General features: G+C 38.1%; 1 protein-coding gene across 1 annotated transcript in view; it reads left to right on the top strand.

The window, feature by feature from the left end:
- Nucleotides 1–23702: 23702 nt before the first annotated feature.
- The window catches only part of pipox (pipecolic acid oxidase), a 59382-nt gene continuing 57500 nt past the window's right edge, over nucleotides 23703–25584 (top strand). Inside the window, exons 1-2 of the mRNA XM_060847940.1 lie at nucleotides 23703–24114; nucleotides 24268–24463. Coding sequence (XP_060703923.1) covers nucleotides 24341–24463 — 123 coding nt within the window. The 5' untranslated portion in view covers nucleotides 23703–24114; nucleotides 24268–24340. The remainder of the gene's footprint in view (nucleotides 24115–24267; nucleotides 24464–25584) is intronic.

Raw genomic sequence — 25584 nt, 5'->3', positions numbered from 1 at the left:
AACTCCACAAGAGAAGGAATAACAGGCAGGACCGTGAACAGAATGGTCCCTCCTTACCTTTCCTAATTTCACCCAGGAATGAATGGAAAGTATCTGGTAGCTGCAGCCCTATGTTTCAAAATGTAGAAATTTTAAACTTTTTTCACAGAGTGTATAACCTTAAAGGAATTACAATGTACAAGGAATACCAAGTCTTAGTTCTATCAGAAACCTTGCTCGAGTCCCTGTGAATACCAATAGAGGAAATGAGAGTAAATTAGAAATGTGAGTCATGTCACTATAACAGCCCAGTTCTTGCCCTCATATGCTGAGGATATGTGGCCCAGCATGAACAATGGCATACCGATATGTTACCTGGTTTAAACGTGGATAAAATTATAGAATCACTTTTCTGAAGTCCGTTAAGATGAAATGGTGAAAGCCTGTTAACAAAAATTCTGTGTTTAAACTGTGTCAATCTGGTGAGTAATGATTTACAGTTTAAAATGAAAAATACTCATTAAACATTTTTTGTGTAACATCTATAATGTTAAAATGCAGAACACTCCGCTTGGATGCATAACCTGTCAAGAGTACAGTTTAACAGCTCAGGTTTTCTCGTTTCATGTCTATAGAAAAATGACTCAACTCAATTAAGTATAAAATAGAATGGTAATTTGTATATATGTGGCAGACCTAAGAATTTTTAAGCAGAAGTGTTGCCAAACTGTCAGATTACTCTCTATATTTTCTAGAAGAAGGATCCTTTATCAGTAGCTTTATTTTTTTCAATTTAAAAATGTAACATTGGTTATCAGTGAAGGAACTGTTTGGAGTCTGTATTCTAAAATATAAGGCCTAGTATGAGAGAGCAGTTTTATAAAAACAACTATTTCGACACATCATTGTCAAACACAGGCTAATCATAAGAGATTTTAATCCACATAAAAATAGAAAAAAAAATTTGATTGACAAGGTAACCTGGATTAAGAGTTCATAGAGTGTGTTTGATTGTTTCTTAGAGTAGTATACTCTGGAAACAGCTCAAGAGCAGATTGGTTTTGTATAATACAGCAGGACTAATTAATCATAGAATCCCTACAATGTGGAAACAGGCCCTTTGGCCCAACAAACCCACACCGACTCTCCGAAGAGTAACCCACCCAGACCCAGTCTCCTACCCTCTTCTGCTATATTTACCCCTGACTGATGTACCTAGCCTACACATCCCTGAACACTGTGGGTGATTTAGCATGGGAAATTCACCTGGCCTAAACATCTTTGTATTGTAGGAGGAAACTGGAGCACTCAGAGGAAAGGCATGTAGACACAGGGAGAATATGCAAACGCCACACAGACGGTCGTCCGAGGCTGGAATCGAACCCGCGTTCCTGGTGCTGTGAGGCAGCAGTGCTAACCACTGAGCCACCATGACACTCATCAGAATAAAGGCATTGCTAGATAACAGCGACCACAATCTTAAATTTTACACCCAGTTTGATCTGGAGAAAAGTGGGTCTAAGACTACCATTTTAAACTAAGATAAAGGCAATTATTTGGCTTTCAATTTAAGCAAGTTGCAGTGATGTGCCAGTGAATGAGACTAGGGGACAGATCAATACAGGAGCAGGGGCAAACACTTAAGGAGATGGTTCAGAATACACTGCATACATATATTCTTACTAGAAAGAAAAACTCTAAACAGAAGGCTCATTTTTTATAGTAAACTAAAGAATTTAAGAAAGCATCAAGTTTAGGGGAAAAGCATATAATTATGCTAAGTTCAGTAGCAGGTCAGATCATTGGCACAATATAAAGAACAGAAGAGAATGACTAAAAGATTAATCAGGAGAATGAAATTAGAGTAGAGAGAAAGCTAGCTAGAAATGTTAGGCAGATAGCAAGAATTTCAGATATTTTAATAGCAGATATTTTAAAATGAAAACAGTAAATAAAGGAGTGATGGTCTGGAGAGTAAGAATGGATATTTAATAGTAATTAATAAAGAAGTAGTGGATAAAATTAATAGTTGTTTCCAATTTTCTCTACAAAATAATATGAAAACATTCCAGTAATAGCTGTAAGTCAGGAGATATAAGGGAGACAGCTTAGTGAAATTGCAATAATTGGGGAAGCAATCCTGCATAAACCAATATGACAATGGTCTGATGAGTCCTAAGTCTGATAGACTTTATCCAAGGGTCTAAAGGAGGTGGCTAATAAGATTGCAAATGTGTTTGTGTCAAATCTCCAAAATGTACTTGATTCTGGAAAAGTTACACTGGAAAAGGCAAATATGAATCCATTATTCAAGAAAGGACAAATGTAGAAAACAGGAAAGCTATAGGCTAGTCAACCTAATAGCTGTTTTGGAGAAGATGCTTGAATCTATCATTACAGAGATTAGAGATGGGCACTAAGAAAAACTCAAGATAATTGGGCAAAGTCAGCATGGTTTCGTGAAAGAGGAATGATCTTTAACAAATTTATTGGAGTTCTTTAAAGAAGTAACATGTGCTGTGAATAAAAAGAAGTCTGTGGACATCCAGATTTTAAGACTTTGATGTCCTTGACCTGAATTCATTTAAGTCAGAGATGCGGCCAAATTTCTTTTGTCTCAGCGAGTTGTGAAACTTTGAAATTCTCTTCCCCAGAGAGGGTAGAGGTGGATCATTGAGTATTTTGAAGGCAGAAACAGATACATTGTCAACTAACAAGGATGTTTCTGGTTATCATGAGTAGGTTGGAATCTGGAGTCAAGGTCATAACAGATCAGCCACGATCTTGTTGAATGGTAGAGCAGGCTAAAGGGGTGGAATGGCATTTTCCTAATGCTGCCCCGAAACCATGTACCTGTAAGTTTATTCAGTCATTTGACTATATTTAATATAATAAGGTTGAAATCCATCTGGAAACATAATTATATACGCAAGTTTTAGAATAAAATAAGTGGCATGATTTTCCCTGTCCACAAATGTACCGATTACAGTGGTATCTGTCCACTGATGGCAATACTTACTGTACAATAATTGCATCAAACCTGATTCTCCACATTTAGTTCTACCTTATCTTTGCTGCTTAGTGCAAAAAGTTCTGTTTGATGTGATATAACAATTTACAGGAGCATAAGTATGACCAAGCGAAAGTAATCTAACATCCTGCATGAGAAATCATGTGATTAAAGTATACTTTAAATCATGATTGACATATATTTAAATAGGAGAAAATGAGGACTGCAGATGCTGGAGTACCAGAGTTGAAAAATATGGTGCTGGAAAAACACAGCAGGCCAGGCAGTATCCGAGGAGCAGGAGAATCGACATTTCGGGCATAAGCAACTGTTGAATGCCTTAAATGAGAAGTGTTCTCTCTTTAGCCTCACTTCTTTATCACAGCAGAAAGCAAGAAACTGAAGGCAGATGGAGAGATATCTCTGACAGCAAACTGTATGTATTAGTTAGTAAACAGTTAGTAAACCATCAACATTTTCAGTATTATACTATTTGTGTGCCTTCCATCTCAGTAAAAACATATTCTGATTGATTTCTGCTATGTGCTAAAGTGCTGACCTGGAACCACCTTTCTAATAGCTTCAGTTTTAGCTAAAGCTGCAGGACTAACTGCAATTCTGAGTTTTATGCTGCAGATTCTTTCAAGGCACAAGGGAGTGATTACATTGGCATCTCGTTTTTCATTAATCTGAACAGAATGCAGGTGCACTGATTATGAGGACTTCCAGATTTATTCACTTTCCAGAATCTGAAGAGTAGCTTGCAGCCACTTTGCGTTGCTCCATAGGCTGCCATGGAGTTGGTGGACTGTACACAATTAGGGATCAGTATGCTATTGCATGTTCCTCCCATGCCAAGGCTATTACATTCTAATCTTCTGCAACCTCTCCATTCAGAGCATGGTATTTTGAGTTGCTTTATTCCATACTGTGGCTGTGAGCAATGACAGACTTGGAATATTTGCCTCAATGAAATCCTAGCTCATAGCATGACTGCTTTATCAGCAAACACCTGCACAGTGCCATACTGACAAGGCACAATGCAGCTAACAGATCAACAACAAAACAGCCGCTGATATACTGAAGTTATTATTCTGAACTTGGAAAGACCAGGAGATTCCCTACTGAATCCAAAGAGTTGATACAATAATTTTGCTGTATTTAAAATTACATAAAATAGCAATCGAAAAGTTCACATCAGCTTGTGTAATTTAAACAGCAGGTATATACAATCAGTACAAACAAGAAATTGTTTCAGTCGTTATGCATGAGGGTGCAAACCATTTTCATTAAGGAGTATTACATTCAATGAGAAACAGAGCTAATGTTGAAATCTGAGAACTAGTATAATGATAATGTGACTGGATTAGCATTCCAGAACCCTGGCCAAAGTTCTGAGGGTGAATCCCATTCATGCAGGTGGTGAAATTTGAATTCAATAAAATTGGGAATAAAGAGCTGGCGCGATGCTGGTCAAGTAATCACCATCAATTGCTGTAAAAACCCATCCGATTCACTTATGTCCTTCAGGGAAGGAAATCGGCCCTCCTTACCTGGTCTTGTCTACATGTGTCTCTAGGTGCATGGCAATGTGGTTGATTTTTAACTACCCCTTGGGTAGTTAGGAATGGGCAATAATGTTGACCTAGCCTACTACACTTGAACAAACTTTTAAAAATTGTGAATGTGGATAAGTAGTTTGAATCTCTACTGGGGACTCCCATGATTGCTCTCTTACAGTGGGGAAGATTGCAGGAAGGCTTTCTTTGTTTGTTTTCTTTGTTTTCTTCCAACCACAGGCTATTCTATGGCTAGAGCTTTGAACAGCTTGCAAGTGGACTCCCCTCACCCACTCCAAACAATCTCCTTCTATACTTGCTGATCTCTGTTCCTTCAGGTCTAACCTTGACTTTGTTATGAGACTTGCTGATGAAGGTGGTGCTGTTGTCATCAGACAAGCCAATCTCTAATTTACAGAGGCTGAGTGTCATGGGTAATGGGCTATTTGCCAATGGGCTGTGATATGCTATATATTGTTCCAGAACTGTCACTGACCTCTCTCCTGTTGGAGATCTTGCCTGCACATCTTCCCTATATCTTCTTAATTAAAAACAGTTGGTTCTGCTATAACATGTCTTCCTTAAACTGGCTTTAATTCAATTGAAGAATTTAGACAGTTATTTGTAAAACGTGAACTTTCCCTACCTATATTGGCTATAATGTAATTCTGGCCCCATTTGTTTAAATGGCACGACTATTGCATGATTTTCTTTTTATAATGCGAGATCGCATGGGAATGGAACTATCGCATTATATCAGAACCAGCTGTAGGACGGTCATGGCAAACCCATCATTTCAGCCTGCTCCCACACCACTTATTTTAATTCTTCCTGATTTCACATTATTTTCTCTCCCTTGACCCATCTCTTCCTTACCTACATTCATGGTTCCTCGGACAGCTTTCCAACAATTTCCCATTTCCTGGCCTTAACCACATCCACTTCACTCTGGACATCCAATCCCTCTGTATCATCTATCATGATAGTCTGAGGGCTCTCCACATCCTCCTTGAGTGAACAGCCTCCATCTACCATAACCTTCTCTGTCTGACTGAGCTTCTTCTCTCATTGAACAATTTCTCCTTTAGCACAATGCAATGTTCTCACTGTCAAATCTGATGATGTCCTCCAGTACATTCTGTTTTTATCTCCGGAATGTACAGTATTTTACTTTTGCTATGGTAACGAGGGAATCTGGGGCATCAGGTGAAACCCATGATTCTGTCAATGTTATTGTGTCGGGCTGTGGCGTGCTCAGCCTGCTGCTCAGCTTTTACAATGTTGGTGCAGGTCCCCATATCTTTTCAGGGAGTTCTTCGCAGGGATGCCGAGGCTGAACATACACTTTTCACATCCAGTGCCTAGGTCGATGCTGGGTAGACTGATTTTACTCTTCATTCATTTTGAAGAAGTTTGATACAATTGAATGGCTCTCTCAGCAGAAGGCATTTAAATCTCAATTATATTGCTGTGGACCACAAGTTGGCCACAAAGAGTAAATCCAACAGATTTCTTTCCCTAAAGGACATCAGTGAACCAGATGGGTTTTGTGACAATTGAGTAGCTTAATTGACCCTATTAAGAATTTCAGATTTTACTTTTTATTTATTTAATCAACTACATTTCAATTCCACTAGATGTGGAATGAGGTTTGGATATTAACTCATGTCTCAAGATAATGTGGCCAGGTGTTTACTACGCATATAAGAACGGAAAGCCATAACAAAACTCTGCAGTTTTGCCAGCAGCTATGAAAAAAGAAACAATGTTAAAGCTTCAATTCAATCACCCTTTAATTTTGATTTTATGGATGATTATTCCATGTACATAGCCATTACCCTACCATACTTGTGATAAGAAATAAATGTTGATCATAGCAAGGGCATAGACTGTACTCTGGAGGAAGGACTTCATCATCCATCATCATGAGTGGTTCATCAATATGATTACTGAGTAAAGTGGTTGAGTTCTGAAGGACAAAGTTTCTAGATTGTGCTGTAGAAGGTGGTGAGACAAGCTTTACCAAGGAAAAGCCTACCTGAGCTCATTTTCATCAACCTACCTCTTACAGGTCCATATGTTCATGACATTATTATAGGAATAATCACCATCCAATTAATGTCTTCATACTGAAGATATCCTCACCTGACATTACATTGTCCTGGATGAGGTAGCTTCAGATTAGGCTCAGCAGCCTTGTGAACCATCAGCAGCAGGAATGTATTTCTTCACAGTCTTTTATCTCTTGGTCTAAAATATCCCTCACTGTATGGTTACCATGAAAATTGGAACAATGAGGAGTGGAGGAGAATGCACTGGGAACAATATAAGGTATACTGAAATATTATATGCCAATCCGGAGGGTTAACTAAGAAGGATCACATACATTTTTAACCATGGATGCAGTATGATATGAATAAAGCTAAGTGATCACACAACCAACGGATCAGAGCAGAACTCTACTACACCCAGCTTTGGTGAACAAATAATCAGAGGAGGAGGCTTCTAAACATTTCCATCCTCAATCTACAATGATAGCACAGTTCAGCACCTGAGTCCAAGAGACAAGATGGAAGTGTTTACAGCATTTTAGTCAGAAATCCCAACTGGACAATTCTTTCCTTAGGTACCCATCATCCCAGCTATCAGTCTTCAGTCAATTTGATTCATTCAATAGGATATCATGAAGCAGCCTTGTGCAATGGATAAAACTGAGGTTAAACACCAGTGTCAAACATCAGCAAGGTGAACAAAGAGGTCATTGATACTGCTATCAAATGGCAATTACTCAAAAATAAGCTGCTCACTGATGGTCAGTTTGGGTTCCATCAGGACCACTTGGCTCATTACACTTCTTGTTCCAAGGTTGAACAAATAGCTGAATTCCAGGTTTCCATTGAGGCCATAAAGCTAGCTAAATGTGACATTAAGGAGTCCCAATGAAATTGACTCATTGTGAATCTCTACTAACTGGATGGAGCTGGCATGGGAAGATGGTTATAGCTGTTCAAGCTCCTGGATACTGTTGACAGTGCTGTTCAGGATCACATCCAAGACCAAACCATTTTTAGTAGCTTCATCAATGCCCACCTTCCACCATAAGATCCAAACTTGGGATGTTTCTTAATGTTTATGCAATGTTTAAGCCTGTTTATGCATTCTCAAATAATGATGCGTTTAATGCTTGTACAAAGTAAGACCTGGACAACATGTTGGCTTCAGCTGTTAAATGTAAAATAGTTTTGATGCCATACAGGTATCAAGCAATGGCCATCTCCAATAAGAAAATATATAATCACACTCCTTGACATTCAACAGCATACCCCATCTCCAAATCTCCCATAATAACCATTCAATGGTTCAGTATTGACCAATCTAACAGGATCAGCAACATATATATTATCAGAGGCTGGATATTCTGCACTAAGTGATTCCTCAAAGTCTTCCTTATCATCCACAAGTCGTAAGTCAGAGATCTTCTCCAATTGCTTCTATGTATCGAAGAAGTGTTCTTCAAGAGGCAATCCCAACACAGACGATTTATATCCAAGCCAGTCAATAAGATAAAAAAGAAACAGACAACATTCTTTGTGCAGAATGTCTGCTGATGTTCCCAAAATGGTCTCAGTACACATATGTAGAACCTCTGTCAATACTGCAAGTGATGTAATTCTGTGCTGTTTGCTAATATCTATTGTGCTTATTTGGGTGCTGTCATATTTTTACTGGCAGAGAATTTTACAACAAGTGCATGCACTGAACATTCTGCAGACACAATGTGGACATTTCAGGGGTGACAGGAGACACCCTTTTCTCTGTGGATAGTGTTTATTAACTCCTCAGTCTTACAGCTTCAGCCACATAGCAATCCCAAATATTTCCCTTTTATACCCCCTCAGTCAATTAATGAATCAATTAATTCTGTTCATCTGCTCAACTACTTGCTAAACATCACCTTCCCAAGGGCAGTTAGTAATGGGCAATAAATGCTGGTCTTACCAGCAAAGCCCACATGCCATGTCTGAAGAAAAAGCATAAAATAAAATGACATGGTATAATGTTACTACTAATTTATTAATTAGCCAAAGTGGCTATGTGCAATAAATCTAATGTTGTATTTAGTCTTTACATGCCACAACATGATTTTCCAGTTGGTTTGCTTTAATAAGTTTTTGCTAACGCATAGTTCCACTTCAGAATCTGTTCAACCACCGAAGACTTCTTCCTCACCAAAATTTTATTTGCAATGGCATTCCTAATATGATACCAGTGATCAAATTAGTTGGCACATTCAATTCTTTTTGAGCAGGTTAAGTCAATGAACCCAACTGTTGAATCCATCCATCTCAAGGTAACTTCTGTGTTGTTGCAACTGACTGCTATGCAAAGTTACTGCTGTTACATAAATCAGAAATCCTTATTCCTATCCTGAAGGTATTCCATGAATTTTGGAGCTTCAAGTGCACTCAGCAAGAATGCGGTCCCAGAGGTGACAAGGAAGAATATATATTATACGATATGTATGTGATAACTTTCATGACCTCATTGTGCCTCAGAACACGTTAGAGTAATTTCAGTACTTCTAAAGTGTTATTTTTCAGTTGTAGGGAAAAGTGGCAACCAATTTGCTGCATAGTACAGTTTTACAAACAGAAATTTTAAAAAGTATTCAGGATCCTGAAATAACTCCATAAATGTCCATATCCCATCACCAAGTCACCCTTTATTTATGCATGGGGAACCCTTGACAATGATCCAGCTCCTTCAGAGCCAACTCTCAGAGGGAACAGGATGTCTGACACTTCTGTTTATATCTGTCAGCCAAGGCTCCCTGATTGAAGCAGGTTAACAGCCCCAATCAAGGAACTCATATTCTATGAGATCCACCTGGCTGACCTCATTACAATCACTACAGAAACCCAATTAAGGAATGTTAGCCAAGAGAATAAATGTAGATTAGGTTTAGGAGAAATATCGGCTTTTCTTCAAATAATTTCATAGACTTTTCTCGGTTTACCAGAGGTGGAAAATTGGGCCACACCTTCACTGTTCATCTGAAGGACATCACTAAAGCAATCCTTAGCAACACAGCATGCAGTGAAATGTTCACCTGTAATACGTCCTTATAAGGCCCACAACTTTCTGACTCAGAGACCTGTATACTGCTACCCAACCAAGGCTGGTGAACCGCAAGCTGGCTGTCCTGCAGTTTAGTTTTCAGAGTAAATTGGAATCGAGCTGCCCCATCAGTTAAGCTACAAAGCAAAGCAGATTCTAAAACAATAGTTGTGTACCAAATTTAATCTGCAGAAAATTTAGCTGTCCTGAAATTTAAGGAAACAATGTGAGAAGAGTGTAATCATATGGTTGTTACTGCAGTCTGGTTGGAATACGTCATGAAACACACTTGTACAGTATGCAAAGTTTTACACTATACTTTTTACATTAATAATGGCTTGTATATGGTGAGTCACATTGTATTCTGAATCAAAAAAAACTCAGAACTCCAAAGAAGAATCAGTGCACCTGAAATTTTGATTCTGCGTTTTCTCCACAGATCCAGCCAAATGTGCAGAATTTCTCCGGCAATTTCTGTTTTTGTTTCAGATTTCCAGCATCTGCAGTTCTTTGTTTTTTTTTATGTTGTATTCTGGTTTGGACAGTTTGCTGCATCAATTCTCCTTTCTCCATGCTGAATCTAGGGCCTATTTAAGCTAGTATAGGATAGATTACTAGTGAGGCTAAATACGTCTTGCATAACAATTGCATGATAGTAATAGGCATAATCACTTAGGAGCTGCGCAGCACTCATCTGCTCCTGTCAGGAACACATAGAGATGTTCATTGCCTCCACTCAGAGGAGAAGGATCATTACCAGATTGGGTGGAGCTTAATGCAACATCAACACTAACACCTTCAAAACCATTAACTTATATTCCATCTCTTCCCCAAACTTCTTCACCAACATTAACCATGATAAATTTACGTATATCACTACTTATGCTACTACTACCCATCTCTGACACACTGACACTGACTCTTAGCAACTGTTGTTTGGCTTGCTTACTCTTTGCATTGGCTTGACTCATGTCTCTTTAGAGTGTCCATACCTTAGAAAGTGAATAGACCCTGGTGCTCTAGATTTGTTCCTCTCCTCTCAGATCTGTCTGAGACTTTCAGGTTTCTGCTTCCAACAAAGATACATTTTCCTTGGACTGTAACAGGTCTGGCAAAATTTCACCAAGAATTCCAACAACAGTTCTGTTCCTAATGAATTCTTATTTCAATGTTTCATAATTTCAGTTTTCTATTCATCTGCAGAGATCATTAATGAAGTCGTTCAACGGATTTCCTTGGAAGCTGATCTCTCCTTGTTAAATCCTGCTTGTTGAAACATTGTTCTCTTTCAGATTGAAGTAATCATCAAAAGCTTTTGGGTACCAACAAAAGTATCTGCACTCTCTATAATGTCTTGGCAATCAATAACAGTTTTGCTGTGGGAATACTGAAAACTTGTACAGCCTTAGCTTTAAGGCAGAACCTTACCAGAAATGTACGTAGGGTGAGGGAGGTCAAAACTAGAGGGCGTAATTTAGGGTGAGAGGGGAAAGATTTAAAAAGGATCTGAGGGCTAACCTTTTCAAGCAGAGGGTGGTGTGTGTATGGAACAAGCTGACAGAGGAAGTGATGGAGGTGGGTACAATTACAACATTTAAAAGAAATCTGAATGCATGTCACATATGGTCATTGATCATGAGCATTCCCTGAGATATTGATGATTGATGGAGTCCTGAGCAGAAAGCAATGAGCTGGACTCACCAGGTTGCCCCTCTAACATTCACGTCAGGTATTGTCACCATTATGTTCCTACCCAGTAACTGGGAGAATAGAAAACTGTATATCAATGAGGTGAGACAATCATAATAATACTATTAATGGATGGTACTGCATGGAAATAGGCCTTTTGTCACTTACTGGTGAGAATCAATGGTTGCCTTCAACGCTTGATTGGAAATGGGTACAGTTTGCTCTGGTGTGGCAAAGGCCTCACTTCCAACCTCACACAATTCTCCCAACATGTTCACCAATGCCCATGTTATTTTGGGGCTGAGAGGAGTCAAACTTTAGTGTTTAATTATGAGGCAATTTTTAATATTAAGATCTACCTCCTCCAGAATTCCTAGTCTTGTGTTCTGCACGGTCCACCTCTGACATTAAATCTTTGTGAAAGTTGTATTTCTCCTTCTGTTCCTTTGCAGTGTACCAATTCATTCTTATTACTGTAAAGCTGTTATAAATCTTTAGCACTTCAATACTGCTTGTCATCTGCTGTCCTTTAAACTTATATTCTTGGATTAATCAATACTGTTTTCAATTCTTTTGCTTTGAAATTTCCTGAACTCTACTACAACAACACTATAATAATGTCTTTGATTCTTTCTGTATCGCAGTAATACTATATGATATCATTCAGTAAAGCTTTAAATTACATTATCTGGTGATTCAATCGCATCTTATTGCTTGTAAATTCTGTTTCCATCCAAACTGTTTCTCTGTTTGGCTTGTTGGGTTTTCACACCTATTTAATGATCAAAACATTGGGTTCTCAAACTTTTACAGGGCTTTCCCACCTCATGTTGGTAAAATGGAATTTACAGCTGATTCTTCAGTCAAATGGAGGTTTTCCCACCTTAACGTGATGCAAACATGATACACTTACTTTTGCAAATATTTTTAAATCAGGTTTTCTAGCTGTAATCGTTATAAGTCTTCCCATTGAAATCCCAATTGAATTATTGAGTTCTGGTCCTATAAAATCTTATGTTGTTAACATCTTTTTTCCTAGACTCTTTCCCTAAATTTTCTCTTTTCCATCTGAAATAAATTTGAATTGCCTTCCCAATATTGCAGCCCTCAGATAAATCACCTTTCTGGTCCTTTTTCTATCCATTGTAACTGAACCTGATGAAGCCTATGCAGATATCGGTAATGCTTATTTTTGAGAGGTAAGTTTTTTTTACTTGTTTACCTTCGACCCTTCCTGATCAGTGCACAATTTCCCCCTTTCTCTCAGGGATACCTAACTTTACTCCTGAAGCCTTCACTTGCTCCTTACAGAATCTCCTTCATTAAGAACTCTGTTTGTTCTCAAAGTATGTGTTTTCTTTATTCTTTCCTTAGCCCACAATGTTCTCCTTGCACCTCTTACCAGCTTCTTGATGAAAGTTTGTCTTTGGAGAGCTGAACTTTCTCTGTTGCTGCTGTCACATCTGCTGCTGACTACTTCGCCATTTATATATTTCACATGCTAATTGACCTTGTCGCCTTAAAGCAGTAAACTCTTAAAGTGGTAAATTCACTTTTCTTCAAAAATGTTTTTCTTCATTCTTCAGGAAGAAATGGGTTCTGCCTGTCCATTACTGATCACATACTGTATCTTGTTTTGGGTAGTTTGTCGCCACCAGTCCTCTTTTCTCTATGCTGAAGGGCTTTTGCCCAAAACATCGATCTCGCTGCTCCATGGATGCTGCCTGACTGCTGTGCTCTTCCAGCACCACTAATCCAGAATGAGTCTTCAGCCTGTCTAATTAACAATGGTTGAGATTGGATCATTGATGAGGCTAAACAGAAGAGGTACTTCTCTTACATAACAGAGCAATCTATTGCATGATAAAAAGTAATGTATAATTTACATTAACTTGCTGAGTATAATTACTTATATTATCAGGAGCATACAGAACACATCTGCTCACATCTCAGAACTCATACAAATTTCATTTCCTTCCACCCAAAGGCTGTGTGACATCTTCATCTTGAATGAAGGTTAATGTAATATCAATATTATTTCTTCAGAGCCATTACTTATACAACATCACAATCATTATCTTATATAATACCTCACACTTAATATTATCCAATTCTAACACCTTCTTTCACATCCTACTAATGGAACAGAATTATTTTGGCAAAAGTGTAAGACTGCTGGCTGGTACATAAAAAGGTTCAGAAGCTAAACATGAATGTGAAATCAGGAAACAGTATGTCATATTTTCTGAATTAACTATAATTGTGTGAATTCCATACCAGTTTAAAAAAAACTTTGTTACTGAAACGAGGTGTTAACATCAAGTTAAATAAAATAAATTTAAATGGGGAAAGAATGGATAGGTGCTAGCACAGAAATAGTGTTCATTATTTAAATATCGCATGCCCTCAAGTTAAACCAGTAAATCTTTGTGCTAATGCAATAAATTCTCGTGTGTTTTCAGTGTCAAGATCTCCATTAATAAAAAGATTTTGTGCACAAGATATTACAAATGTTTTGGGGCAGACATTTGTTAAAGGTTTGAGTTATAAAGAAAGGCTGGACGGCCTGGGGCTTTTTTCCCTGGAGCATAAGAGGTTGAGAGGTGACCTGATAGAAGTTTATAAAATAATGAGAGGTATAGATAGAGTTAATGGTGGTCGTCTTTTCCATAGGATAGGGGATTTCAAGACTAGGGGGCACATTTTTAAGGTGAGAGGCAAGAGATTTAAAAGAGTCAGAAAAGGCAATTTTTCTACACAGATGGTGGTTTTAGGGTGGATGAACTTCATGAGGAAGTGGTGGATGTGGGTGCAATTACAATGTTTAAAAGACATTTGGATGGAAACACGAACAGGAAAGATCTGAAGGGGTGCAGGCCAGGAGCAGGCAGGTGGAACTAGTTTAGTTTGGGGTTATGTTCGGCATGGATTGGTTGGACCACAGGGCGTGTTTCCATGCTGTATGACTCTATGACTCTATGACAGGCATGAAATGGGTGAAACACTTAGAAGCTGAAAGCTCGAGCAATGTTTCAAACTGGATTCATTCAATGTATTTTCTGTGAACTACAGCCACTAATTTGTATTAGTGGCATAATTAGTATTATTTTCCTTTGTTGCAATCACTTTATTTTCAAAGAAGAGTCTGGCACAGTCTTGAGGGTCTGTGAAGAATCAGTTTATGTTATGAATTTCAGAATCTACCTCACAGGTTAATCAATCTCTGAAAATAATAAAATGCCCTAGTGTCTAACCTCATCCCATTATCTTCTCTGCGTGACTGGCTATCAGTTCTATTCCAATTTGCCCCACACACTCGATTTGCAAGCTGTTGATGCCCTTAATAATTTTTAATAGTAGACTGGCTGCTAGTAGATCATATTTCCAACAAATCTGTACACTTCTAAAGTTTTGGTCAATTAATTCTGGTAAATTGTTTCGATAAGAGATTAAAAATCTTGAGAAAAATACGGAAATCCAAACAAAGACCATTGCAAGTGAAATCTTGGGATAATGCAAATGTATAAAAGAGAAACTGTTATTCATATTTCATATTATTTTTAGGTTATAAAATTTGTTTAACTTCCTCCCCCATTAATTCATTCCTTTCGACAGGACTGGTATAACAGTCAAACAATTGACATTTAAATAAATGTGATATTCTATTTGATGTATTTGATGTAAATGTGCTATTTTGCCATAAATAGTATTGCTGACAGGTTTCTTTCAATCCTCTGCTGGCAAGAAGTGAATCACTGTTCCAATTCCAATTCTACTTTATGGCTTTTGCTCCATTTGTTCCAGGAATCCATCCATTTTAAGATGAACTGCCAATCACTATATACACACAGCCTTCAATTTTCAGTGCTATGTGCAAAGTAATTTCCTAATAATCTTACCAAACCTGCACAAACCTGCACAAGGGGACATGTTTATATGAAGAACTAACACCTGACTAGACATGCAATTTTGTGGTCCTCTCAATCACTAAACTCTATGCTGCTGGCATTCATTTGACATGCACTTAGTTCCAATGTGGATCTAAAAATATGTGCTCAGAATAATATTTAGCAGAGGCTCTCATCGATTCTAACTTTTCAATTGTTAACCTCTATACAAGGTCTTGAACAAATGCTTCCTGTACACCACAAATCTGCCTGTGGATCCACACTTAAGAGTTCCTTCCGTTTTCACCATAAATTAACTTCTGACTTCTGGCTAGGTCATGAATTGAATACAAAACAGATGTAGTTCAATAAGCATTTTGAATATAAACATCTATTGATGAAAATAAAAAAACATGGATTGATGAGATATATCTCGCCAAGTACGCAATGCACTGCATGCAACCTCAACTTAGAAAAGGACTCATTTCTGCATTTAGTCTTAGAAATCACTAATGATCATATTTCCTGAAATACTACACATAATGCATGCATGACATTTTATTGACATCTTACCATGGGTATGAGTGAACATTTGTTTTCATAATGTCATAATGTCTCCACTAGAACAATGAGTAAACAAAAGAGATACATTTCTCTGCTACCAGAAATATTTTTCATTACCAAATTATAGTTCTACCTGTTATTCCTGTTCATTCTGTTAGATGACTATTTAGATAATATGCTTTTTTTATTTTTCCTGCCAAACTGGATAATTTCACAATTCCCACATTATACTCCATTTGCCACATCTTGGTCTACTCCCTTACACTGTCTTCTTCTAGGCTCCTTATGTCCTCCTCTTAACCTAATTTCCTACCTACCCTTGTGTCATCAGCAAATTTGGCTGTTCCATTATCTATGTCATTTATAAACATTCCAGATCCCTGCATGTTTCCTGTGCAATACCACTTGTTGTATCTTCCCAATATTTTTTCTGTTAGCCAGAAAATCTTCTATCCATGCCAATATGCTGCCAATACCTTTGAGTTTTCAATTTCCTTGTGACACCTTATCAAATACCACCTGGAAATCTAAGTACAACATTTTTCTCTATCCACAACACATGTTACCTCCACGAAGAGCTCCAACTGATTGATAAAAGATGATTTCTCTTTCACAAAACCATGTTGAATCTCCCTGATTACCTTAAATTTATCCAAGTGCCCTGTTATAACTTCTCCAGTGATAGCTTCTGACATTTCCTCTTTGACAGATGTTAAGCTAACTGACTGTTGCTCCCTTGCATCTGCCTTCTGCGTTTATAAATAAAGGAGTTAAATTTGCTATGTTCCAATCTAATAGGATGGACCCTAAATCAAGGGAGATTTTTTAAAATTAAAACCAATGCAGTTCCTAAATGATCTTCAATGATGTTCAAGAGGACCAGGGCAATTTTCAGCCTACGGCTCCAACAATTTACTAAGCACAACTTCTCTGGTGAGATTGAGAATTTCTTGAGTTCTTCTCTCTTGTCTATTTCCTAATTTATTGCCGCTTCTATGATGTTACTTGTATTCTCTAGATTGAATACAGTTGCAAAACACTTGTTCCCTTGTCCCTTATCTCTCAAAACTAATCACTGTTAAGCTCCTCTTCTACATCTTATTCCAAAACAGGCTCCAAACATGTACAAATCAATTGATTTTACCGACCCTGTCAGACCTTGTACTGTTTGGAAATTTATCCGCATCTTGCTTCTCTCATACATATCCTGATAATAAAATCTAAACCGCTGTATCTACTTAGGTGTTTGGAGTCCTGCGATTGACACACCTACTTAGTCTCAGTCACATTGTACGGTGTATGAATCTCCTTAATTAGTTATCCATGTCATCTGTTGAGTATCTGTCTTGATGCTAATCTTGAACAGAATATTTCTATGTTGTCTGCTTTAAGATTTGCCCGAAAGCAGTTTGTACTTCATGTCAAGAGACTGAATTACCCCCTAATTCACAGAATCCCCTTTTCTTCATCTAACTAAACAGCGATCAATGGATGCAAATATTCGGCACTATGCTTAAACATTAATGTAATCTTTTAAAATCTTCCCAAAGTTTTAGAGTGCCCATTTTGTTAGTGTCAACTAAAATTATAGTGGGAGAATTTGCAGATATTGTCCTGGTTGCAAGCAATTTGATAATTTCACATCAGAAATTTTCATGAGTAGGTACTGATTTTCCACCACTCAGTGTGTCTAATATTAATACACATTTTGCACAGTTGTTAGATTAATTAGGCCCCAGAACATATGTAGTACTGCTTTTACTTATTCAGGGCTGTCTGGAAGAAGCTGGCCATCAAGAGGTCATATGTGGTACTACATACCTACTGACCAGATTATATTTTATTACTCAAGTGAAAGACTACAATAATTTACAAACACAAACTTCATTTCCTGTTTCTTTCTGATTCCCATATTCTTAAGAGAAAAGTGGATGGATGTGATGAGTGCATGTGATGAGAAGTGAATAATTCACCTCTTCCTGCAATTATCAGTCTTCATGCTGGGGAATCACTGGTTAGTGTTTGAAATTAGACCAGGTCAATACTCTAGACAACATTCCTCTTTTGCCAAAGAGGAAATGAATGTTTTGTAAATGAAGTAAATGGAATGTTTGCCACTGAAACTCCAAAGACACAATTTTATCAACAAAACTAAAATCCGTCATACTTTCGAGCTTTTAACTTTTCTAAGGTGTCCAAGGAGTCACGTAACTGATCTAAACCCTTCAAGACAAAGTTAATAAAAACAACAAATACAAGATGGAAAGTGCAATTGGTAACTAAACCATATTCTAATTGCCCTGGTCCTCTTGAACATCTAATTGAATCTACGACATGGAAGCTACCACACAAGCGCTTGAAATAATTAAAGTTGTAACATGGAGATTGAAGCATTTGTCATATGCAATGTGCATAGAAATAATAGAATCCCTACAGTGTGGAAACAGGCCCTTCAGCCCAACAGGTCAACATCGGCGCCCCGAAGAATAACCCACTCAGACCCATTCCCCTATCCTATTATTCGATATTTACCCCTAACTAATGCACCTAACCTGCACATCCCTGAACACTATGGGCAATTTAGCATGGCCAATTCATCCATCCTGCACATCTTTGGACTGTAAGAGGAAACCAGAGCACCCAGAGGAAACTACGCAAACACAGGAAGAATGTGCAAACTCAACACAGACAGTCGCCCGAGGCTGGAATTGAACCCAGGTCCCTGTGAGGCAGCAGTGCTAATCAGATAACTTATAACTTGCACATTCTGACCCATGGGTTTATTGTACACAGTGACTGTAGCCAGCTACATAATGTAGCAGAGCACATAATGATAATTCTTTTTATTCAATCATCATGTACCATATGCTCTCCTTTCAAATCAAAAATAATGCAATCTACCTTCAGTAGATTAGAAGATTGACTTGCAGGAGAACATTGTCAAACATCCTCCATACTTGATTCCAATGCATGAACCTAAAGACAGTAGATAGTGATGTTCACCAGCACTTCTGAGTTGGTGCTAATGTAAGAATATAAGGTGCCCATCAATAATATTCAATTCATCCTTTGTCTGAACTGAATTCACAAGATTATTCATTATAAAACAAAACATACCATGTAGTCCTTACTGGTTAGACTAAAATTGAGTTAGACCCCATTTAGAACATTCCATATTGCGTGATATTGAAGCCTTAGAAAATGTTCAGAGGAAAGTCATAAGGATGATTCCCACCTAAAACACTTTAGCTATATAACTTTAGAGACATGTTTATTTAGGACAAATTAATTGAGGTCAGAAATATAGCTGGATACTTATAAGAAAGTGCCAAATAGGTTTCTGTCTGGAGTGAAAGTCATGTTATAAAGGGAATATTTACTAATAACATAAATACGTGTTAATATGGTTTTCCTGGACTCATTTCAATTGTATATAGGAACAGAGCAAAAATACCCAGATTTGCTTTATCTGTTTGATTCTTTTAAAAATCTGATTTTATTCCTTCCATAACCATATGGGGACAAGTGAGAACATGCACTTTCTTCACCTTTCAATAAAGGGAAGGAGAGATTCCATAAAAATGATAAAAATTAAAAAACAATTGATCAAAATAATTGTTTTTAGAATACCACTTCAGAATTGTCTTGGAGAATTAATTGTGTTTTCAATACTTATACTCTCTTCAAAGAAATCCATACCTACCACTGCCAGGCAGTTGTTCTTCAAGTTGGAAAAACAGGACAGCAATGTACTAACTGTCTGAATTCAATCAGTTTGTCCTTTCTGTTTCCTAATTCCCAAAGTGGTACCATTTCTGTCCAGTCACAATGATCCATGGTCTCTACCTATGTCGATATTTCAATGTTTTCCCATTGAGTTAACATTAGGTTTGCAAAGAAGCAAAACATCTCATTTGAATTTCAATTACAATCTTCACAAGCAAAAAAGCAACTTTTTTCTAAATCAAGCTTCTCAGTAATGTTTATCCTCCATTGTTGGAGAAGTAGGAATGATCACAGTAATATTAAAACTCCCTTTTTGCAACTAATGTCAACTTTATTGTCAAAATGAATAAAATCTGTAATTCTGACATATTATGGCCAAATGCATGAGGGATTAAAGATCAACAATTGTTAGGAGTACCTGGAGTACTGTATGGTCTCCTTATCTAAGGAAGCATGTTCTGGCTATGGAGGGAGTGCAACAAAGGTTTAGCAAGCTGATTCCTGGGATGGCTGGACTGATGTATGAAGAAAGATTGGGTTAGTTAGGACCATACTTCGTAGAGTTTTGAAGAATGAGGGGAAATCTCATTATGAAATTCTAACAGGATTAGGGCAAACTCAGGAAGGATCTTCCTGATGACCATGCAGTTCAGAACCAGGGGTCACAATCTAAAGTATATAAGGTAAGCCATTGAGATGAGGAGAAATGTTTTCACCCAGAAAATGATGAGCCTGTGTAGTTCTCTGGTTGAGGCCAAATCTTTGAATATTTGCAAGAAGGAGTTAGAGTTCTTAGAGCTAATGAGATCAAAGGAGACAGGGTGAGAGCAGGAATAGAGTACTAAATTAGATTATTGGCCGTGTTTATATTGAAGGGTGGAGCGAGCCCAAAGGGTCATAAGGCCTACTCCTGCTCCTATTGTTTTTGTTTCTATATTTTCAATGTTCCTGTTATTTTCCTATGACAAGTGATAATGTAAATCTTGAACATATTCTTGTATTCTTTCTTTAACATTGGATTGGGGTATTGTTTCTTTAACAATGGATTGGAGTATTGTTTCTTCATGTTACCAGATCTTCACTTCATTAAGAGAAAAGCCTGTCCCTGGTGAGAGCGGTCAATAATTGAATCAGATAAGTGGATAAAGTTCAATCCTGGAAACATACTTTGTTATGTTGTTGAAATGTTCTGGCCAAACAGATGTTCTAGAAGGTATTGCAAGGGCTCATTAACTGAAAGGAAAATTGTTCAGGGTACTAGTAAGCAGAATTTAACAGTAAAAGCAGTGCAGCCTTCTTCCAGTTAGACCTTATTTGTATTAAAAGTTAAATTTCTAACTCAATAATGATTTAACCCAAATGTTGATTAATGATAGTTTTGATTTATGAAATGAGCAGAAATAATAATCCTTAAATCGAATATTTTCGCTGTGAGGTTATGAATATAATTTGAGAAATGCATGACGAATCACCATTAGTCTTTGGGTGTCAGCCTACTCAGGACAAATTTAATTACAGACCTATCCATCCACAACCAAATGAAGTTAGCATTCAGCATTTTCCAACATAAAGCTTGTGTCAGCATCTACTAAGCACTCTGAAAACCTGACAGTTGGAGTGAGCACAAGATTATACAAAACAAAAGCAATCTAAAAGGATGAAGACACGTCACATTTGCTAAAGTAAACAAACAGACAGTAAGGAAGAAAGGAACGAAAAGCAAACAGCAATAATCACAGCCATTGTATCAAATCACTTCCAGTTGAGCACAGATTAGACAACATTGTTTGAGCAAATAGACTCTGGACTTTTAACTCATTATTGTCAAAGCTCCATTGTGCATACCCTGTGTTTGATTCTGGAGCCAGCCTATTTTGAATGTCTTGTGGATGCTTTACATAATTTTAACTAGCTTTGTGTGAGAGCTTACACATTAGTGAGGGCTAGGATCCCTGCAAATTGTTGCAGAAGCAGCACCTTAAAAGAGCAGGCAATGAGCTCAAAATAATTTTCTGAAAGAAACACCAACAATGCTCAGAGTTTGTCGGATCTCCCATAGTAACTTTGATGGATCTTCAACCGAAGCTCAGGGGAAATGATTCACACTGAATTACTGCCAGATTTATTGTAAGCAGTCAGGAAAGCTGTACAGAAATGGCAGATAAGAATGTAGGAATAGGAGGAGATCATTCAACCCATCAAGCTTGCCCCACCATTATATTCAAGAACATTAGATACAATAAGAAATCTTCTGGAAAGTATGGTTTTATCTGTCATGGGAGTGCTCTGTTATGAACATGTCTTGGACTGCTGCAGCTACACTTATGGATTATACTTCACCCACAGATATAAACTCAAATGTTTGTCTTGTCCTGGCTTCTAAACTCCCGGGTTCCTTAGCCCATCAGATTTCTAAATGACACTCTTAGAGGCTGCATTAACTTCCATTTTCCTTTCCTTTCCATCTTTGGCTTGTCGTTTCAGGGTAATTCTCTCTCAACACACAATGATTTAAGATATACATTGCACTGAATTCAGCTCCCTTCTGCAGTTTTCTCTTCTCCTCTTTGACTCTAATTGTTTCTCCATGCTCTGCATTAGTGTCATATTTTGCATCATCATCTTTAACATATTCATTTCCCATTATACTACTTCAGCCAAAGTACCTCAATTCATCATTGTTCTCGAATAAACAAAAAAGTAGAAGAGTGTTTTTCTATTGATAGCAGGTGGGACTGGTATAGGCTAACACACACATTTTTGCAGCAAGTATTTAACCTATTATTTAAGTTAGAAGGTTTTGTGTGCTAAAGAACTAGCATTATTACAAAAGAAACAGAAACTGCTGGAAAAAGCTCAGCAGGTCTGACTTTTTTTTCTCACTCCATAGATGCTGCCAGACCTGGAAGTTCCTCCAGCAATTTCTATTTTGGTTTCTTTCAGTTAGAGTCATAGAGTCATCGAGTCATAGAGATGTACAGCATGGAAACAGACCCTTTGGTCCAACTCATCCATGCTGACCAGATATCCTAAATAAATCTAGTCCCATTTGCCAGTATTTGATCCACATCCCCTTCTAATCATATACCCATCCAGCCAACTTTTAAATGTTGTAATTGTACCAGCCTCCACCACTTCCTCTGGCAGCTTATTCCATACACACACCACCCACTCCATGAAAATGTTGCCCCTTCATTCCCTTTTAAACCTTTTCCTGTTTATCTTAAACCTTTGCCTCCTAGTTTTGGACTCTCCTACCCTGGGGAAAAGACCTTGGCTATTCACCCTATCCATGGCCCTCAAGATTTCATAAATCTACATAAGGTCACCCCTCAGTCTCTCTCCAGTATCCGCAGGTGTTGGTGTTAGTACCTTAGGTTTTGGGGAGGGGATCAGGTTAGGCAAATGTATATTTGAAACATATAAGAGTTTTTTAACCAAAAAAAATTCCACCCCAGGCCCTGAACCCCATGGTCACTCAGAACTTCTTCCCAAGGGGCTCTGATACCCATTTCTCTGGCACGTTTTGGGAGACATTGTCTCTCAGAATTTTGTTTTGAAGAACAAGCTCATTTGGAATAGTTTGAGGACTTTGTGCTTTACGGTAAATAAACTTGAAAGTGGGCAGAAAAGTACTTTGACATAAGTGGAGTCACTTTGACCGAAGTGGAGTTGAAATGCCCATCAGCCATGATTGAATGGCGGAGTGGACTCGATGGGCCGAATAGCCTTACTTCCACTCCTATGTCTTATGGTCCTATAACGAGAAACTTGCAGGTGTTTGTTTAAACAAGAAGTGACAGTAAGAACACACAACTGCAACTTCTAATTTGTATTTTCATTTCCATTGAGGGGGGAAATGAAGAGGTTACCACAGAGTCTCGCCACAATGATAATAAAACGTCTATCTCCAACAATGATAAAGCGGAAACCATGAATGGTTGGAAACGAACGGAACCTATTATACTGTCTCACTGCAAACAGCAAGCGGGATGGTATATACCCAGGGTTTCAAATGCAGCCACCCACTCTACATTTTAAAAGCCCTTCGTGAACCACAGGTGAAATAATACTTTGAAACTAAAGTTCCCAATCAGAGTGATCCGTGGAATCCTCCCCCTTTATTAAAAAGTGTATTCAAAGACTGTGCTGTGTAGAAGTTCCGTATATGAGCAAAATAATCGTCATCGTGGCTCTCGCTTTCCAGAAAGGGCGTGTGTTTAAGCCGGTTCCCAAATGAGAGAAGCCAGCCTACTTGAAAAGGAGTTGAATCTAAAGCCAAAAAGGGGAAATAATTGCAAACGCTTGGAATCTGAAGGACAGAGAATGCAACTCGCCTGATTGTAAACACGAAGAAATATTAACTTCTCTCTTTCCCACTGCTGTCAGTGAATAGACTCTGAACTACTACAGAAATTGTGTGTGTTTTAAGTCATCTTGCTCAGAACAAGCCCCCTTGGAAAAGACGGGCTGGTGTTTGGGAGGAATTCGAAAGGAATTCTAGCCCAGAAAGCGAACCACAGCATCATACTGCTGATTCTACACAATATCATCCTTAATCAGTGGCAAGATCACTTGCTGGGTAAGGCAGTTAGTAATTTACAGAGAAATGTATGCTCAGGGTCTGCCAGCAGAGCACGCACAGTTGCCTTTCCGTAAATTCTGTATTCTGTAAATAACTCCGTCACGTGTTATTTTTAGACAGACATTGTAATTGCTTCTGTCCTTTCATCAGGAACGACCATTTTAATAAGGTGACCTTTGAGAAGACACGTGACTCCATAAACATTTGTCAAAGTTTCGGGAAGATGGCTGCTCAGAGAAATGGTATGGACAACAACTTTGATACGATAGTCATTGGAGCAGGAATCCAGGGATCTTACACTGCTTATCATCTCGCTAGAAATAACAAGACGCTGTTAATAGATCAGGTATGAATGTTCAAGTGAAGTCATTCGCTGAGGTCTGAAATTTCATCCCCGTGACATTCAGCAGCTTAAGTCAGTTGCTGGCCAATTGCCAATGCAGGGGTTTATAAGTAACCGAGAAACCTATTGTAACTTCAATTTAAGCTGCGAATTCAAATGTACAATTTTTTTTCAACAGCAGCTGTCAGAAAGAGAATTGAACTTTTTTGTATCACCTTATCTTCACTCTGAATAGAGAGTAAGATGAATTATTTTAACAAGTATGTGTAAACGTGCACTGAGGTAAATCGGATAAATATTGAGTTTCACAGCTGTTATATTGGCTGCAACAGAGCATGGTGAGGTTTGCATAAAGTTGGGTTATTGACTGTGTTTTGTTGGTTGAGACTAAAGTAGTGCTGGAAAAGCACAGCAGATCAGGCAGCATCAGGAAAGGGCTTTTTGCCCAAAACGTCAATTTTCCTGCTCCCCTGATGCTGCCTGACCTGCTGTGCTTTTCCAGCACTACTCTAATCTCCAGCATTTGCAGTACCCACTTTCGCCTGTATTTTGTTGGTGGAATTCCATCAAGGTCACCATTGCTTTGGGAGTAGTAAATGTTTTTTCTTTTTTAATGGACCTGTTCAGATGTCTTGCAACACACCTCTGGAACAGGCAGATTTTGAACTTCTGTTGGCCTGCTGACGCACAAAGGAAAGGACAGTGGGTGGGTGGGAGCTGTATATTGATTCTGAAGGGGTCAGATTCAGCTTCTATAATGTGGGGATGGAAGGTTCATTAGATTTGTTCTGATGGTTGTATCCTGTAATTCTGTTCCCCATTCTCAAATGATTAACCAGTGACTTCAGACTGTCACTTAATTGTCTTCGCTGTAGGGGTTTTTGCCGTTACCAATAATATTTCTAGTTCTGATGACTGACCATCAAACGCACCAACTCTCTGAAAGACCTGCGTATTCATAACCCGTGTCTTTACTTGACATACATTTAAATTTGTCTTTTTCAAAGGCCAACTTTGGCTCACTGGTTCCTCACTTAGCTACTGTGAAAGAGGTTATGGATTTGAAGGGCCAGGTCTAATGTAGATTTTAGAGCCATGTACCATAGCAATGGTTTGTAAAGTCC

The sequence above is a fragment of the Hemiscyllium ocellatum genome, chromosome 31, assembly GCF_020745735.1.
Source record: "Hemiscyllium ocellatum isolate sHemOce1 chromosome 31, sHemOce1.pat.X.cur, whole genome shotgun sequence".
NCBI lineage: Eukaryota > Metazoa > Chordata > Chondrichthyes > Orectolobiformes > Hemiscylliidae > Hemiscyllium > Hemiscyllium ocellatum.
This window is presented reverse-complemented; position numbering and strand designations above follow the sequence as displayed.